This window comes from Frankliniella occidentalis, unplaced genomic scaffold (genome assembly GCF_000697945.3).
Source record: "Frankliniella occidentalis isolate FOCC.00 unplaced genomic scaffold, Focc_3.1 Scaffold93, whole genome shotgun sequence".
Classification (NCBI taxonomy): domain Eukaryota; kingdom Metazoa; phylum Arthropoda; class Insecta; order Thysanoptera; family Thripidae; genus Frankliniella; species Frankliniella occidentalis.
The window spans coordinates 739,633-756,373 of record NW_026267222.1 but is presented as its reverse complement, the minus strand read 5'-3'; the positions used below and the strand labels follow the sequence as shown (position 1 = coordinate 756,373).

Here is a 16,741-nt window from a genome sequence, read left to right as displayed (position 1 = left end):
TTTCCCCCTCGCGCCCACCCGCGCTCGCCCCCGAAGCTATTTCGTGCGGATTCCCATATTCCCCTCATTATTTGTCCATTAGTGCAGAAATAGCGTGTTCGACTCGGCGATGGCCGGCGTGGCTTGCCGCTCGCTTGCCGGGCTAAATATTACTTCAAGGAGCAGACGTCCCGAGGCTGTTTTAAAATAACTCGCTAGTGGCTAGCGCCCCGCCCCGCCCCGCCCGCCGGGCTCCGCTCCCGCTAGCGCCATGACGCTGCCCGGCCCGCACCCGCCGCAGGCAGCACGGAGGAATAATCCGCAAATAAAACGGCTTCACTATGGTGTCTGGAAGTTTTAACTGTGACGGGCGAGAACACTAAAGTCATCAAGTTCACGGGAATATACTCGCGGCCGTGTCGGGCCGTGTACACGAGCGAGTGAGTGGGCGCGGGCGGATCGTGCACTTCGCGTAACCGTTAAAGACTCCTGCTCCAACGACCCCGCAGAGGTAGGCCACCCCGCCGGGCACAACACTGCGCCATCTGACTGACTTGGTGTGGTGAGTTGGCGCGAGTCGCGCGTCGATCTGCCCGAAATGAGAAACCATTCCGGTAAAACGAGGGAGAAGGGTCGACTCACTGTATTTGCGACTTCACTTTATTGGTTTTACAGGATGACATCAGGGGAGAGGCCAGGCCACTACTATAAAGCTTCGAGCGATACTTCTACCTATCTATCAACGCTCTCTTGCCTGTACTGGGGTCGGTCCGTGCATGCAGCATGGTGAAAAGCACGACTATCCGCGCCACCCACCTGTGGCTGGGCTGAGCCTACACATCTCGGTGAAGCGCAGTGCTTCTCAGGCTTGCGCACCAGCAGCACGCCAGAGGACTCGCGGCCAAGTCTCCAAGCCCCCACTCCCGCTCCCCGTCCCTCTAACCCTCCCGCTCCGCACGCGCTTGGCGCTACAAAAGAAAAGTTGGCTCTAAAGTCTTCTATTGACTCCCGAAATGAGCTGAGCGCGCCCCAAGCCGCGCTGCGCCGCTCAAAATTGTGGTAGGCGTTCTGGGCACGGCGAAGAATGTGTGCGCCCTGCCAAAGCTCATCCCTCTCTCTCTCCCTCTGTCCACATTGCGCTGCCCCTCTCACTCGTGTCTTTCCCTCCTCGTCTTGGTTCGCCTCTCCCCTCCCTGCGCGAGAGAGTGACAAGGAAAGGACAAGGTTAAGTGCAGGTTCTGGGGACACGAGACATAGTTCGTCATCACAGTGGGGTAAGCGAAGCAGGGAGCGCCACGACCGAGTGGTGTGCGAGGACCGAACATAAGTGTGATGATAATGTAATACATTACATCCCATTACATAACAACGCCCCGTTGTGGTACAGTAGACAGAGGGACGAGAGCGGACGAGAGGCTGTGTGCGTGGATTTAGCAGAAGAAGACAGGTTTACACTACAATAATTATTGTAAAAATTGGCATTGACATTTTAAGCTGTTTACTACATTTCACTCATCCTACTTTACATTTTAAAAACACGGTCACAAACTGTGTTAATCATTGGTAGTTTTAAACTGTTATCAGAAATTGTATATGTTATTTTCCCAGTGCAGGAGGTAAGGAAGAAGGAGAAAGGGAGGAAGACAGATCAAGGAAGTAGGTTGTAGCCTCATCAAGTAGGCAAATGGCCTCTGGTTGGCGAGGAGAGAAGGCAGGGATTTGTTTGACGATTGAGATCCCGCACCGCACCTGAATCAGCCAACACCTCTCCCACCCTGCACCACCGCGCAGCGCGCGCAGCGGCGGCGGCCGTTTCAGACAACAGTGATGATGAATTCGTGGCTTTGCGGACAAGAAGCCTGGTGGTGGGGGGGAAGGGTAGGGGACAGTGACAAGGGGGAAGGAAAGGAAGGAGGAAGGAGGTGGTGGTTGTGGAAAGAAAAGGGGAGGTCATCGCGATGAGGTAGAGCGCGCGGCCTGACAAAGACAGAGGGGGGAAATGCAGAAACATCGCAAGCCGCAGCCATCAAACAACTCGTATCTCACCCGCACGGCCACCCGCTGCTCCCCCTTTTCTCCCCCTCCCCCTGATCTCTCTACTGCCCCCCGTGCGCCTGGCTAGACGCACTCCATTTATTGCCTAATATCACGATAATTAGGGACGTTGAACAAAGGGGTTATAAATTGGGGGAGATGAGGGGGCTGGCCCGCCGAGCAAAGCTTCGGCCAGGGTCGCGCGTCGTGGCGCGTGGTGTCTTCATAAAACAGCACAATGTTACTACTCTGCAGAAACTGTTGTCAGAGGTAATTGCCATCTACATACATTTTCATCGCAAGAACCCTAATTCTAGCGTCTCCGGAGGGAGGATTGCCTGATTTAGAGAAGTTTCCGAACCCGGGCAGAAATACACGGTTCTTCGTTGCAGGAGTCGCCTGAGTGTTGTTAGTGCTAGCCGTACAGTATGTTGCGTCCGACAAGAGGGTGGAAAGTAGCAGTATACTTGAGTGTATACTTTTGACAAATTAATCCGTCCCTCCAGTGAGAGCCAGCAGTCGGCCGCGATGCACGCCCGCCCAGATCCGCCCCGCCCCGCCCCCGCATACCGAAACAGCTGAGTCAACGTCCCAGCAACCTTCTTCAACGGTTGGCGGCGCAGCCCTTTCCTGCGACTGGCCGCGGCGGGGCGGGGCGGGGCGGGGCAGGCGCGACCGAAAGCTCCCGCTGCTCCCCCCGAGCGGCGCGCCCCTTTCTCTGTCGCACCAGCGGCGAGCGTTTGGACGGCGCTGCGAGAGTGAGGGAGACGGGATATCGAGACGCGGCCCGCGGCCCGGCCGGGGCGGGCGGCCCGGGCGCGCCAAATGAGAGGGCTGCCAGGTGGTGGCTGCTGCCGCTGCTGCCGCCCTGCCGGCCGCGGGCGGGGGCGGCGGGGGCCAGGTGGCGGCTGCCAGGGGCGCACGACGCGGTGCAGACGACAGGCCGGGGGCCGCCGCCGGCGGCTGACCGACATTGTCGTTCACACCGCCGACCATGCATGTGAGTCAGCGTTAGCCGGGTGAACGGTGCCGGAGGACGAGCACGTCATGGATGCAGGTCCTTGTGCGCACGGCGCCCACCCTAACCTGTCCAGGTGCGCACGGCGCCCACCCTAACCCGGGCCCTGATGCGCCCCGTGCTCGCCCTGGCGCCCTGGCCGAGGTCCTGGTGCGGACCGCGCCCGCCCCGGCCCGGGTCCCGGTGCGGCCCGTGCCCTGGCGGCGCCCTGGCCTGGGTGCGGGCCGCGCCGGCCGGCAGAGGGCCCCACACGCCGAGGCTCTACGAGGCCCTCTAGCTCGCTATGTTTAGCGTCCGCCCCGGTAGAGTGTGGAGTGCGGGACGGCGTGCGGGGCGGGCGGGGCGGCTCGGGCTGCCGCGGCGCTGCGCAGGCGCCCGCGCCGTCCAACCTGTCGCTCTGCCAAGGCACACAGCGCCTCACCCCGCCTCACCTCACCCCGCCCCGCCCGCCCCAACCCCGAGGTCGGCCCGAGACCACGGTTCGCCCCCGACGCTTATCGTAGGCCGCGAGGACGAGATACCAGGGATGAAAAATCCGTAACCAGCGTGGGCGCCGAGGCACGGGCCGAGCACGCTGGCGACCACGTGCGTGGGCCTCCGCTCCCGCGCCACCTGGACTCATTCCAACAAACCCAGCGTTGGACTGATCAAAATTGGGTTTGAAAAGAAAAGAAAATAATCGCAGAGGGACAGAGAGGGAGAGGGGTGCAGGCGCTGGCTCAGCTCCGCCGCGCCGTTCCGCGTGTGTTCGCGGGCCACCCTTGAGACGCCAACGCCGTGCGGCACCGCGGCGCGGAGCAGGTGGCGGCGCCCTGCGAGGTCCTCGACGCGACGGCGGAGCGGCAGAGGCAGGGAGCGTGCCGGTGACGTCAACGGCAACCTCGGAGGAGGCCGGCCGGGCCGGGGCGGCGCAGCGGGGACCGAGTGCACTACGGAGTGTGTGTGTGTGTGTAGGGGAGGGAAAAGGGTTGCGGGGAGGGGGGGGGGAGGAGAAAAAATTGGTCCGAGGGAAGGCTAGGTGTACAAGCGTAACTTTTTGCGAGATGAAACTCGAATTATTTGGACGGCATGAAAGTGACCTCAACGCAGAGCCCTCGCGCCCTCAGCCTCTCCTAGCTCGTTTCGCTTCAGACGCCCCCCCCCCCCCTACCCATAGCACGTGCGCGCCACGCACTCACACAAGGGGACCTTGGCGCGGGTCAGTCACGCCCGACTGTTCCCCGAGGCACGCAATCTGTTTCGGCGGTAATAAAGGGGAGGTGCCGATGGTCACACCCTCCCCCGCTCTCTCTCTCTCTCCCTCGCTTCTTCCCTCGAGTTCCTCCGCCTTCCGCGCGCCGTTTCCTTCTCTCTTTTTTTTTTCTCTGCTTCAAGGATTCTCCCCCGCAGGCGTCGTCGGCCGCGCCTGCAGGGCCAACAAACCCCTTCCCGACCCGCGAGAATATAAAGCGGGGGAGAAAGGTCAGCCAAAACGGAAAGAGCCCCGAATTTATACAGCACCAAGGTTTATCCGAGGAATTAACACTCTACACTCGCACCGGACGTCGTAGACATCACCGCGCGCGCGGGGCTCCGAAAAGATGCGCGGCACCTGCGCCCCATCTGTATTGCGTTGCCCCCGACCCGGCGCGGGCGGGGCTCGGACAAAAAGCACAGAATAACGGAGGACTTTGTGGCGGAGCAGCCAGAACAACGCAAACCGCTGCGCCCGCCGCGCCGCCGTGGCACGCCGCCGCCGCCAGGCGAGTGTCGCCGGAGGCGCCCGGGCGGTAGGCAGGACGAGGACGGGCGTGCGCCGCGGGCCGGTATCACCAGGCTCGCGGGCGCTCTCGCTCGACTGGCCGCTCATGGAGTCATTTCAAGGGCTGAGCGATTGCACAGATTGGGGAGCTTTCACTTATTTTAATGGACAAAATGCTCATGTACAAATTTCATTCGATAAAACTAACTCAAATAAAATGTTAAATAAAAAAAAAGAGCAACAGTTGCGAGAGGTGAGACAGGTGGCCCACGAGATCATTATAAAAAAAATATATAAAAGTTAAAATGGCAGTGCATATTGAAAATAGGAACTGACACTTGGACCAATTCTTGGAATGTTATAAGAAAACATGAATATAAACTAGGTTTTACAAAAGTTAGAGAAAAAGAAACTAACAATGTGTCCAGGTACAAAAACATTAATTTTAACCCCCAAAATTACAACTTTGCATGAAAATTTTACCTTGGTATAGACTAGTTCTTGAGTACACGATAAATGAAGATTCCTGACAAGGCAGCACACATCACAAGGCTGCATCTGAAATAAAATAAAAAAGTTTAAACTCCAGTGTACCATAAAACTACTGAAACTTTGGTTCATAAGACATACAATGTTGAAGTCCAAATGAATGGATCGTGTTGAATTTTATTGTATTTTACTAGGGCTAATTCAGGATGCTTGTAGTACTCTCGGCATAAGTCCATCACCCTGCAAGAGACGACAAAATTTAGAAATCAAATACAGCAACGTGAAAAATAAAGAGAATTCATTATTATTAATACTGACTGTCCTTTGGTGCTTGCAGCAACTAATGCTAGTTTGTTTGATACCATCTTCACATCAACAGAACCATGCTTTGATAGACTTTCAGTTAGCTATGAGAATTAATAGAAAACTTGTAAAGAAAAAGTTGCATTGCATAAATTGGGATTAAGCTGAACTTAAAAAAAACAAACTCTACTTACTTCTAATGCATCAAGGGCCTTACCATCTCTTCTTTTTACAACAATTATTTCAGGTCTGTGAGAAGGTGGGTCCAAACCATCAAGTACCTTTAAAAATATTGATGAAAAGGACATTTAAAAGTAGAAGCAGCCTTCCAAACTCACGAGATATGATTTACTTACAATATGGGTGAGATTGCCACGAATAATATTGATACGGTTGGCAAGATGAGAAGTAAGAGCAAGATGTTCTGTGCTGGTAAAAGGCCTGGCTGCACTGAGCCTATGATAGAGTGTAATGATATAATTAGAACAAAACCTGTTTCATGAATAAATTTATTTCCAGAGTAACCTCAGAAAGTTGATACATTACCCTCCCATTTCCATGACCCCGAAAAAGTGAGCCATCCGAATAAAACAGAAACCGGCACAATATGAGTCCCAGCCAGCATCATGAAATTTTCGCTCACCCTCTACAATACATACATATAAAAAAAAGAAAGGAAAAAGATAACCAAAATGAAAATAATACGCAATAACTAAAATAAAATTTAGGGTTTAATTTTAATGCAAACAATATATTCTCACCATCACCAAAGTCCTGTGATATTATTTTAGGACTGTATGAAGCAATACTATGACCTCTTCCTAAATCAAAGTATCTATAAAGACCAGGTAACGTATTGTTGCTCCACGAGTCTAAAAAATACAAGGGAATACATTGGTATTGCCAACACATCTCTTTTGATAATTTGGAATGTTAAAACTGCCTACATACCACTTCTGTCAATTTTCTTCCGGTACTCAGAGCTCATATATTTTGTGTCATACACATTTGGAAAGAGTGAATGTATGTTATTCTTGAATGCCTGGTACGATTCTAAGGAATAGGAGAAGAAAGTCTGTGATGAAAGTCATTGTTACATCTTAAGTAGTACTTCATTGCAATAAAATTTAACTTTGGCAGAAAAATATGAAATAGATATCCATCACAGGAAAAAATTGTATCCTTACTTGGAAGGGAACAATAGAACTGCTTGTGCATTATCATGAGATCTAGAACACAATTGTGTGCAATTATTGGCTTCTTCAACTGAACTAAAAGCTTAAAAATTCGTGTGAACCCTCTAATTGAAAGAAGGACAGCATTTTGCAATTCATCTTCATGAGAATGATTTTTTTCCATCATTGCTCTTTCTGTTGGAGATACTTTGAGAACTCTTATCTGTCAATTATGTTAGATGATATTACAAACAGACTTCATACAATGCAGTGACTGAGTTTCAGAGCACTGAATATACTTACATTTCCATCTTCTGGTAATGTCCATATGCAGATAAACCGCTTGCGCAATTCATGATGAGCAACATAAGCAATGCATTGTGAGCTTTGTGAGCTCCTAGGGACTTCAAGGAATATTGACTTTTCAGTGGCTGCTTCAGGTAAACCTCCAGCCAACCAAAGAGCAACCTGAGAGCACATTGCTTGAACAGATTCTTCGTCTTCATGAGATAAAGCTCGTTCAACTGATCGTAAGAGATCTCCATCTTTCAACTCTTGCTGGGCACGGATATCTTGTTCATCATTCAAAAATGAAATTCCATTGTACACAAACTGTTTCATACAAAAGATACCAATTAGAAACACTAATGATCTCACTCACACTTCAGCTGTCTTAATACTTCAAGTACTTAGTAGTACTTACCTTGTTAAAATCAAATTTATGGTGACAAAGAAATTCCAGAGAAGATGCTTGGCATTTAAAACGCTGATCGTTGGAGCCAAATGTGTGAGGGAATAGATAAAAACAGTAGGAATGGCTTTCATAAACATTTTTCTCTCGGTCAAAAATAAAGGCAGTGAGACCGAATTGCAACAGCAAAGCATCTGAAATATTATCTCTTTGCTTTAAATAACGTTGTTCGGCCGTGTCAAAAAGGCTTTAAAGAAAAAAATACACTAGTGAAGCACTCATGTGAAGCCAGACGTGGAACATAACCTTCAATTTTATTTCACATACCTGGATTTGGATTCAGTGTGAGAAACTAGGCAACTGAACTCTGTGTCAATTGCTATAAATGCAGCATTTTTAATATCTTTCTCAACCCTAGGAAAATTCTTTTCAAATGTGTCACGCAAAACCTCAGTCATTTTCGAGACGTCTATAACAAAAACGACGAACACTTTACAATTTAAAAAGGGGCTCTCACTGAGAATGCAGCGTTTGTCGTCTGCTTTCACGCTGTCTTGCCAACTATCGTGCAATGAACTTACGATTACTCAGTGAGCGTTAGGAACTGTGATACAAAGAATTGCATGTAAACGGCACATAGGAACTCAAGGAAATAAATATTGGTAACAATTCATAGTGCATATTATGTGCGTTAGGAGGGACTCATGTGCTAGAACAAAATGTGCCAGGTGTCTAGTATTGGCCTCACTTGTCAACAAGTCCGAAGCAGAAGCAGCAGCAGAAGAAATTGAAACTGCCTGCAATTGTGTCAAAATTTGAGGATTTCTGTTGTATCCGACGAGAATACTTTAGAGGCACGTGAACAACATGGGAGATGCACAGAACGAGCCAAAAAAGGAAGAAGGTGAAAAGAAAGTTCTCCACACTTATGCTCTAGTTCGGGTAAGGCATTACTTAAGTTTGAATCTTTACCAACAGCTATTTCTTCTTGCCTTACTTCCATGTCTTCCTTCTTTACAGTTTTGTGACATGGTGGAGGAGATGCGTACTGAAGCAATGGATCTTAGTGCAAATGCATGTGAAAAACACTCCACCAACAATGAGGTGAGTTGCAAAAATGTTATTGAGGCTGTTTTATGCAGAAATGTCGTAAAATAAGAATTTATTTTATGCTTCTTCAAAACGATGTTTTCTTTTCCAGTCTGCGGCAAGAATGATAAAGGAGAACATGGACAAGAAATTTGGTCCTTCTTGGCATGCTATTGTTGGTGAGGGATATGGATTTGAAATATCATATGAAGTAAAACATTTGATGTACATGTACTTTGGTGGGAATTTAGCCATATGTGTCTGGAAGTGTTCCTGAATCCATCCACTTTCCTTGTCTGAGACCAAAATTTTAATCTTTTATATTCCAAATCAATAGTGAAGTAGTGAAATTTTATACCTTACTCTCTAGCTTCATAAAAACAGACAACCTCCTTTCTGTGATGAGTCCTTTTCCTTAAATCTAGAGTTATAAAGTGTAAATAGGACTTCAGGTACACAAAAAATTCTTGTTTTGCCCTTGAGAACCAAAGCTTTAGTCTTGCTTGTGCATTATGTACTAAGAAGTTAACAGTATTATGTCCTAGTTCCTATTTGTTTTGTGTTCTAAATATTTAAGGGGTTAATTCTGACTGGGGAGGAATGTATGGTGTTGCTAAATCATCCTGTTATTACTTGTCCTTTTTGTTTTACCACATTGAGTGGCAGTTATTGTAAGGTTGTTAAGTAGGGGTTCACTTCTTTTATTGTGTCTTCTTCTTAAAAGTATGTGATAGGAAGTTCCGTCCAAATATTTCTGTGTTATTTGTCCTGTGTTTTTCATGATAAAGAATTATGAAATGGACTCACAAATCATTTTTATGACTGTTTGAAAATTCAGAGTACTGAATAAACCAATCAAATATTTTTTGTCATTCTAAATGTTTGTGTATTCATGTGCTCAGATTTTATTTTATACTTTTATACTAATGTTTTTTCTATTGTTTTCAGTTACTGACTTTCTTCTAGTCTTCCTTTACTGCAATCTTTAATGATTATTTTTTATAAAGAGCTATTCAGCTTTTTTGATAAGATTATAACCAATCAGTATTCATAATCATATCCTGTCCCAAATTATCATTAATAAGTTTTTCTTATCTGTATCTTGTTGTTTACTTAGCCCCTCCCAAACCGCATAATTCAGCATAGTGGGCAATTACACGGCAGTTACCTATCCGGGAGTCTGGCACTTGTGAGTTCTTACTTGAAGACAAAAGACAGGTGTTTTACTCGGAACACTGCAGACTGCCTCGCTCTCTCGTTGTACTGCTGGTAGTTGGGGATCGTCAAAAAGTACATCCGTTTTGCGCACATTCAAATCACGGGAGCTCGGCGCCTGCGAGACTGTGGGTAGGCCAACCCGCAGTACACGCGTGCACTGCAGGTCAGATGTTGCCTATCTACCGGGCGCTATGAGCGCTCTCCGAGGCTGGACTAGGCAGGTTCGGAACGGCGAATGGCGGACGCACTTGCTGGATAACCCCTTAGCAGTTAGCAGCGTCCCTTTTTAGCTACACAGTTGTAGCTACAACTACTAACACGGCCACGGCCTGGCAGCTTCACCCGAACCGACTGTAGACAAAAGTCGGTTCGGATATTGCTGCAAACAGGCACGTCGTCCCCGCCGACGAGGGGTCGACAGGGTACTTACGCACGAGTAAACTGGTTCGTTCGAGCTCGAATATTAATCGTCATGTCAGCGTGCAGAAATTATGACTACATGACTTCAAGACGATTGAAACCCGATTGAAACGGTATTAAATGTATGATTCAAATGCAACTGAAGAAGTTAAATTTTGAGCACGACAATGCTCACGTCGTTCTCGCGCGGCTTGACCGCTCAGCAGTCACTCCATCTTATTGGCTCACTCGCCTGCTCTCTCACGCCTGCTTTCCGACTTACCCTCCCACTGCCGCTCGCCTGCTCGACCAAAGCTAAAGTGATATCCTCTGCTCGAAGTCGGTGGCGCCGTGTCGTTGCCGTAAGTAGCTGGAAGACAGCGTCACGAACTTGTCGCTTGATTTTTTTCTTATTTATTTTACTTCACCTTTTGCTGCCATTTAAGGGGAAAGGATGCGGGTTGGGCAAAGGGTGAAAAACTGAAACGCCTCCTTCCCTTAGTGCTTGAATAGCACGTCACAGAGTATTTATCATAAAGTTGAGGAAAGAGAACCAAGACTTGAGGGTGTTCTGGCACAGCTTGAGGTCGACGGTGCCCAGCTCCTGGCTGGTCAGCTGCTGCGGCCTGGCGCTCCTCAGCATCACCTACGGGGCACACCACCTGTCACGTCATGAGCCGGCACTCGGCGCCTCTAAGGGAAAAAGAATGAGTGAAGTCAACCGAGCCTGACCTGCAACCTCAAAATGCGACAGAAGCGATCGCTCTCCAGCCAGGACCCGCTGTACGCCGAATACGACATGGCCTCGCTGGCGTCCATCATAGCCTGCAAGATAAAGGAGCAAAATCAGACGGCCTCCACCAGGGCCCGGACCAGCACCGCGACGCTCCGCACGCTTTGCACCTGGCCGGCGAAGCAGAGGGGTATGAAGATCAGGACGTTGATGGGGACGAGCACGACGAGAAACTCGTCAAACTGACCGTGCATCATCTCGTAGCAGGCGAAGAGCGGGATGAGCAGCGTGATCTGCAGATGGTGCAGTATGAAGCCGTGGAACAGGTTGGTTAGCATGGAGAAGCCCTTGTTAAACTCGGACGACAGCAGCGCCGCGTCGCGGACCTGCAGCGCGCCAACGATTTGTAAGAGAGGTGCTGGAAAAGGGGGGGAGGGTGCTATGAGTCGAGACCAGAACCTGCTGCGGCGTCCGCGCTTTCCTCAGCTCACTGCCGATGGCCAGCGACATCGCCGAGCACACGCTGACTATGCCGGTGGTGAACGCGGCCATGGGGAAGAACGCAATGGGGAGGAACAGGGTGCTGAACGAGTGCAGCGTGAACAGCGCCCACCAGGCCGTCGGCGTCCTGGGCGGCGGCCACGCCGGGTTGACGGTCCGGCCCGTGAACGCGACGGGGACCATGATCGAGAACTGCACGCAGATGGCCCAGATGTTACTGCCTCGGAGGTACCGGGAGGCGCGCACCACCGCGCGCCGCAGGGTCTCCTGGGAGGGAGAGAGGGTTTACAGCTTAACGCCCGCGGCCTCGCCCGCGGCGCAGTCAACGGGGAGAGAGCCGCCGAGGGGCTCCACCAACCTGGTCGTCCAGGTCGAGCCGGGCGCCGAGCGCGCCGCCGGCGCCGGCCTCGATCCGTCTGGCCACCCAGCTGAGCTGACGCAGCGCGGCCAGCGCCTCCTGCCGCTTGAAGGCCCAGATGTACACGCCGGCCGTGCACGAGTAGATGCCGCTGAGGAAGCGCAGCGTCGGCCCCGCGTCCAGCAGCGACGTGCGCGTCATGATGCAGTCCAGCGAGGCGAGCACGAACACCGCCACCCCGACCAGGACCGCCCACTGCAAGGAGAAGGAGGAGGAGGTGCAGGCGGAGCCTGTGCCGGGGCCTGGCCAGCGCCGCGTGCACAAGCGCGTGCAGCCACGGGGCCGGAGGGGCGCGGGGGGTGTACCTTGACACCCGTGCCGTGGCAGGTGATCCAGAGGCGCTTCCACGGTGGCTTGGGGATCGACTTGTCGAAGTGCGCCTCCCAGTGAGCGAGGTAGTCGGTCGCCGTCTCGTACACCATGTTGCTGGACTGGATAGGGGGCAAATCACAGAGATGTTTCGCCCACTAAAGATCCAAGATAGTGCGAGCGAAGAGAGCATGGAGGGAAACCCGGCTGTTATTTTCACTAACAATCCTGAGCGACGAAACTGTTAAACGCAAACGTGCTACCCAGTTTCCTGAAAACGACCTCGATGGAAACAGAATCGTTTGTATGCCCTGTACGGAAAGGTAACATCTTTAAAAGTAAAAAGAAAGGAATGGCAGGAAGTCGTCCGCGAAACAGCGAGACCCCTCTGTGTGTCTTGGTGTCCGTGGCGCCTGCCAACGAGCGGGTAGGCAGTCCCGCCGAGCAGCCCTGCGGCCAGGTTGCCTACTCGCCGCGCCCGCCCGCGCCGTCACCTACTGCCGCGCTGCCGCCGCCGCCCTGGAGTCACCCTCTCCTCCGTCCCGTCCTGCCCCTCGGGGTGGCTGCAGCAGATTGGTATCGGACCCGGCGGCCGTGTGGCGTCTCGGCGCGGGAGTCGCTCCCGCCGCCGGAGGAAGAGGAGGGCGGCGCGGAGAGCCTCAATCATGCAAGGGCTCGAGTCGAGTTCCGCGTCGTGCTGCTGCATTATGCACCTGCACCGCGCTGTTGTTGCGGCGGGGCGGCGCCCGAAGCGTGACGCGTGCACACGGGCCTCCGCCCGCACTCGCGTGCAGCCGGCGCGCCGTGGCGGGTCTCCTCAGCTCGGGGCTCGGGAGGGAGCAAGCGGTAAGCCAGCACCAGCACACTTCTGCCCACCACGTCTGCTGAAGGAGCTCGAGTACGTACATCTTCAAGATGATTTGTTTGTTTGTTTGTTTCTTTTTTAAAAGTGAAGGTTTAGTTGAAATTGAGCCATAAATATGCGTAGCCAAAAATATTTCAGGTTATTTTTTTGTATAGATTTATTGATGTCAATGTAACCACTTTTCATTTATACACTGATGAACATGCATCTTTCTTCAGATATTTTTTTTTGAGGTCGAATACAGCACTATCCTGTAATTCTTATATCAATTTGTCAAAAAATTAACTGCAGCATGAACTTTTTATGGTTGACGTTCTTCATCTCATTTACAATGTACGATGCTGCATTTACTGTAGCTAGCTTCCTATAACAGTGGTTTACAAACTTTTACTGCTTAAGCTCTGAGTATACCAGGGATAAGGTGCTGGGTTCAAAATGCATATGGTAATGCAAAAGTTACCAAAAAGGTATATCATGCAAAGAGATGTACTTACACCTCTTAGTTTTGTTTACATTTTAACAGAATAACATCATCTTAAAACTCTTGGTTCAGTTTAGAACATCCTTGAAAATGAAATATTACTTTCTGAGTATTTCTGATGTGATACAACATAGTTGAAAGAAATAAACATAAAATTTGCTATCTTTGCAGGAGTATTTTAGTATCAGTCTCTTCACTGTCCATAATAAGTACGGATAAGCTGCATATGATTTTAGTAGAACAGTAGAAATAAATAACTAGAAATATCTATGTTTTCAGAGATTTGCTTGATTAAATATAAACATAAATCATGATTTTTCAATTCATAACAAAATTGCCCAGTGAAACTTTTTAAAAAAGAAATACTATGTGTGATATGTTGAGTCTAACTTCTTAGAAATACATAATTTTAAATTGAAAACGCAGTTATACAAAGGTTGGTTACATAACATCCCAAACAATATTTCTGTTTACACCCTTCAGATGTTTTTTCTACAAAATTTTTAGTTAAACCATTGTTTCAAGGAAATAATAGCATTGAATTTATATCATATTTTGAGCCTTTCTCTGATGGCTATTCTTTTTGGAGAGCAGTAATTAAGGAGAAGAAAGGACCGTCTATTGTATCTTGCACTCTCTGCTTATGCACCCCCATCATCATAAGGAAGCTGGTTTGATTTACCTCTGAAATAAATATCACAAGGCACCGAGGAATAGGATGCATACTCAACCAGCATTCAATCTGTGGCTTGGAAACCACTTCAAATCATTGTTGGTCATTTATCTCAAGCACAGTTTATGACTAGAACATAAATCTTGCTTTTCTTAAAATGGTTAAGAAAAAAGCAGACAAAAACAGTAACAACAACTGACTGACTTAACAGTTCCTTTTCAATTTACAGTACATTTAACACAAAGTACAGTTCTGATGCCTCATCAAGACTGTGCATTCATTCACAAGATATTTTCCCCTAACATTTACTGGTATTTACTAAAAGTAGGTAGTAAAGAAGGCTCTTTTCTATTTAGCAGGAGGGTGTTTTTTGCCTACAAAATTTTACGTACACAAATCAATTATATAACAATAGCATCTGAAGATGAAATACATCCAGCAAGGTAGTATCAAACTATCAGGAACAATTCAAAACATTTTCTTTGAACAGAGAAGATGAGAAATCTCCCCTGTAGACAATATCTCATTCGGTATATAACCCTGTAAATATATACAACAGCACATATTAACATGTACACTTACATTAAAGCCAGCTGCACACATGTGGTGTGTATTCCATGATCATGGGACTAGAATTAAAATGACAGCATTCTTACTGATAAGAGCAAGACTTTGTGAGAATACTTGCTATTATGAACAATACTAAATCTAATTTTCAAGCAGTTCAAATTTCTGTTTTTACTACTGACAGCACCATAACAAAGTAAAGCAGTTTACACTTCAATAGCAATGTTAAAATCCGTTATAGCTGATATGGATGGAGTTCTTCAGCAGGGGAAATAGACATCTGAAAGGTTTCTTGCACAATTTTTCCTAAACCTTGAAAATGTGATATCTGTCTGTTCTTCATTCTGAAACAAAAGGTACAAAACAAATCTAACAAACAAGGCAAGCCTTAATTAAACAATTTAAACCTATATAAAGACATCAAATCATAAAAATGAAAAGCAATAAAAATGTCATAAAATAATAAATGTAATAAAATATTATGATAACATTTTACGGTATCATAAAACTATAAATATAAATATTTCAGGAATGAAAACGGCAACATACAAGAGAGGGTGAATACTGTACGATATGGTAACTTAACAGAAAGCATTCTGCTTTTGTGAGACGCAAACCTTTTTTATAAAAAAAAAGAAAAAAAGAAAAAAGTTTGCAGGAAGCACTCAAAGTCTAATAAAAGAACAAAGGAAGTTGTGTTATAGTACTGAGGCAGCAACAGATGCAAAAACCTGACTTTTCGTTTTGCAATTCTATGAAGATCACATATAAGGTAGGCGGTATGCATTTTCACACTTTTCTCAATCACTCCTGAATCAGATTCAGCATGGTAGCATTAAGATGTAAGATGTGTGCAACCATTTGATTCAAAATACAATCTATAAATAATTAAGAAGTTGATATCATCTTTCATGTAAAATATGATGATTCTAATAAGAAAGTACTGTATTGCAGGCATGCTCTAAGAATCTCCATTACAGATCATGCTGTTTGTCAGTGCTTTGTTTTTATATAGGTGATTAAATACAGCCTACACAAATGCACAATACAAGAATAAAACCACATAAAGCTTATACAGTATTATTTAATTACAAAGCAAAGTCCAAACAACTTATTAAAAACTTTTGTGCTTTGACTAACAATAGCATCTGCTCACATAGACTCATGGTGAAAAGCATACCATAACTTTTGTATTGGCTCCTTAACTCAACCATGAGTAAAACATTAGTAAGTTACCTCATTGGAATTGTACACATGACTAGAATAGACTGAGGTTTCTTACAATGCTATAATCCAAACTGAAGATAAATATTCTCATAGATTTATGCGTTAGACTCCTTCAAGTTGTCAAAGTACTCCATTATTTGGTCATAGTCCATATTAAGGTCATCAAGACCCAACAGCTCCTCTCGTACCCTTTGCACCTCTCCCTGATCGTCTTCGGATTCATCATCATCCTCTTCTTCAGTTGATGAAAACATAGGATTCCCAACTATGTTTGCCCTTTTCACCTCTGCAATGCTTCCCTGGAGTTGTGCAGGGCCTGGAGACTGATCCGGAAACTCAACAAACGTGGGATCTGGGAGGTCATCCTCTTCATCTTCATGCCTCGATTGGCCATTCTGGCTGTTGTTATTGCCCTGGCTGTCATTATTGCGACTGTGTTGGTTGTGTTGGTTGTGATGGTGGTGGTGGTGTCGGCGCGGCTGGACCGGCGCAGGCTCGTCGTCGCTCATCAACGGGATGTTCCGATGGGGCGGAACAGGTGGTTTGTAGTCGGGGTCCTCTTCCCTCAGAGGTCCCCTCTTCTCTGGCGAGGAGCCATGAGCAGGTAGAGGTGGCGGAGGAGGGGTCCTGTTGCACAAACAACACAAAATTAATATTTAACACGTTCAGTGCCACACGACCACCATGTTTCCAAATAGCTAATTTTAAGTTTTAATTTCTCAAACCCTGGGGGTTGATGCTAGACCAAAAATATGTCTGGCCTAGGGGTGTCTCGGGTAGACAATCAAAACCCCGCCTTTGGCCTGTGGATCGGAGATAAAGATACGACCG

At 47.9% G+C, this 16,741-nt stretch overlaps 4 protein-coding genes across 4 annotated transcripts; 1 reads left to right on the top strand and 3 right to left on the bottom strand.

Annotated features, from left to right (window-relative positions):
- Nucleotides 1-4,913: 4,913 nt before the first annotated feature.
- On the bottom strand, nucleotides 4,914-7,939 carry LOC113212422 (pre-piRNA 3'-exonuclease trimmer-like). The gene is made up of 12 exons (XM_026431105.2): nucleotides 7,758-7,939; nucleotides 7,443-7,677; nucleotides 7,043-7,351; nucleotides 6,752-6,962; nucleotides 6,516-6,617; nucleotides 6,326-6,436; nucleotides 6,111-6,210; nucleotides 5,921-6,020; nucleotides 5,759-5,845; nucleotides 5,580-5,668; nucleotides 5,403-5,501; nucleotides 4,914-5,330 (listed from the first exon to the last, which is right to left on the bottom strand). The coding sequence occupies exons 1-12, from the start codon at nucleotides 7,886-7,888 to the stop codon at nucleotides 5,267-5,269; spliced, it is 1,638 nt and encodes a 545-aa protein (XP_026286890.1). The 5' UTR covers nucleotides 7,889-7,939; the 3' UTR covers nucleotides 4,914-5,266.
- A 215-nt stretch (nucleotides 7,940-8,154) lies between these two features.
- Nucleotides 8,155-9,619, top strand: LOC113212424 (dynein axonemal light chain 4). The gene is made up of 3 exons (XM_026431107.2): nucleotides 8,155-8,372; nucleotides 8,451-8,534; nucleotides 8,632-9,619. The coding sequence occupies exons 1-3, from the start codon at nucleotides 8,298-8,300 to the stop codon at nucleotides 8,794-8,796; spliced, it is 324 nt and encodes a 107-aa protein (XP_026286892.1). The 5' UTR covers nucleotides 8,155-8,297; the 3' UTR covers nucleotides 8,797-9,619.
- Nucleotides 9,620-10,629: 1,010 nt separating this feature from the next.
- LOC127749791 (uncharacterized) lies at nucleotides 10,630-12,703 on the bottom strand. Its single transcript, XM_052269475.1, has 7 exons — nucleotides 12,596-12,703; nucleotides 12,094-12,219; nucleotides 11,729-11,983; nucleotides 11,329-11,637; nucleotides 11,040-11,255; nucleotides 10,869-10,961; nucleotides 10,630-10,782 (listed from the first exon to the last, which is right to left on the bottom strand). The coding sequence occupies exons 2-7, from the start codon at nucleotides 12,208-12,210 to the stop codon at nucleotides 10,654-10,656; spliced, it is 1,119 nt and encodes a 372-aa protein (XP_052125435.1). The 5' UTR covers nucleotides 12,211-12,219; nucleotides 12,596-12,703; the 3' UTR covers nucleotides 10,630-10,653.
- A 398-nt stretch (nucleotides 12,704-13,101) lies between these two features.
- On the bottom strand, nucleotides 13,102-16,537 carry LOC127749788 (uncharacterized membrane protein DDB_G0293934-like; the record flags this gene model as incomplete). Its single annotated transcript, XM_052269467.1, is given in 1 exon segment — nucleotides 13,102-16,537. A coding segment is annotated over 1 exon segment (532 nt), but the record flags the coding sequence as incomplete, so codon positions are not given.
- Nucleotides 16,538-16,741: the final 204 nt, after the last annotated feature.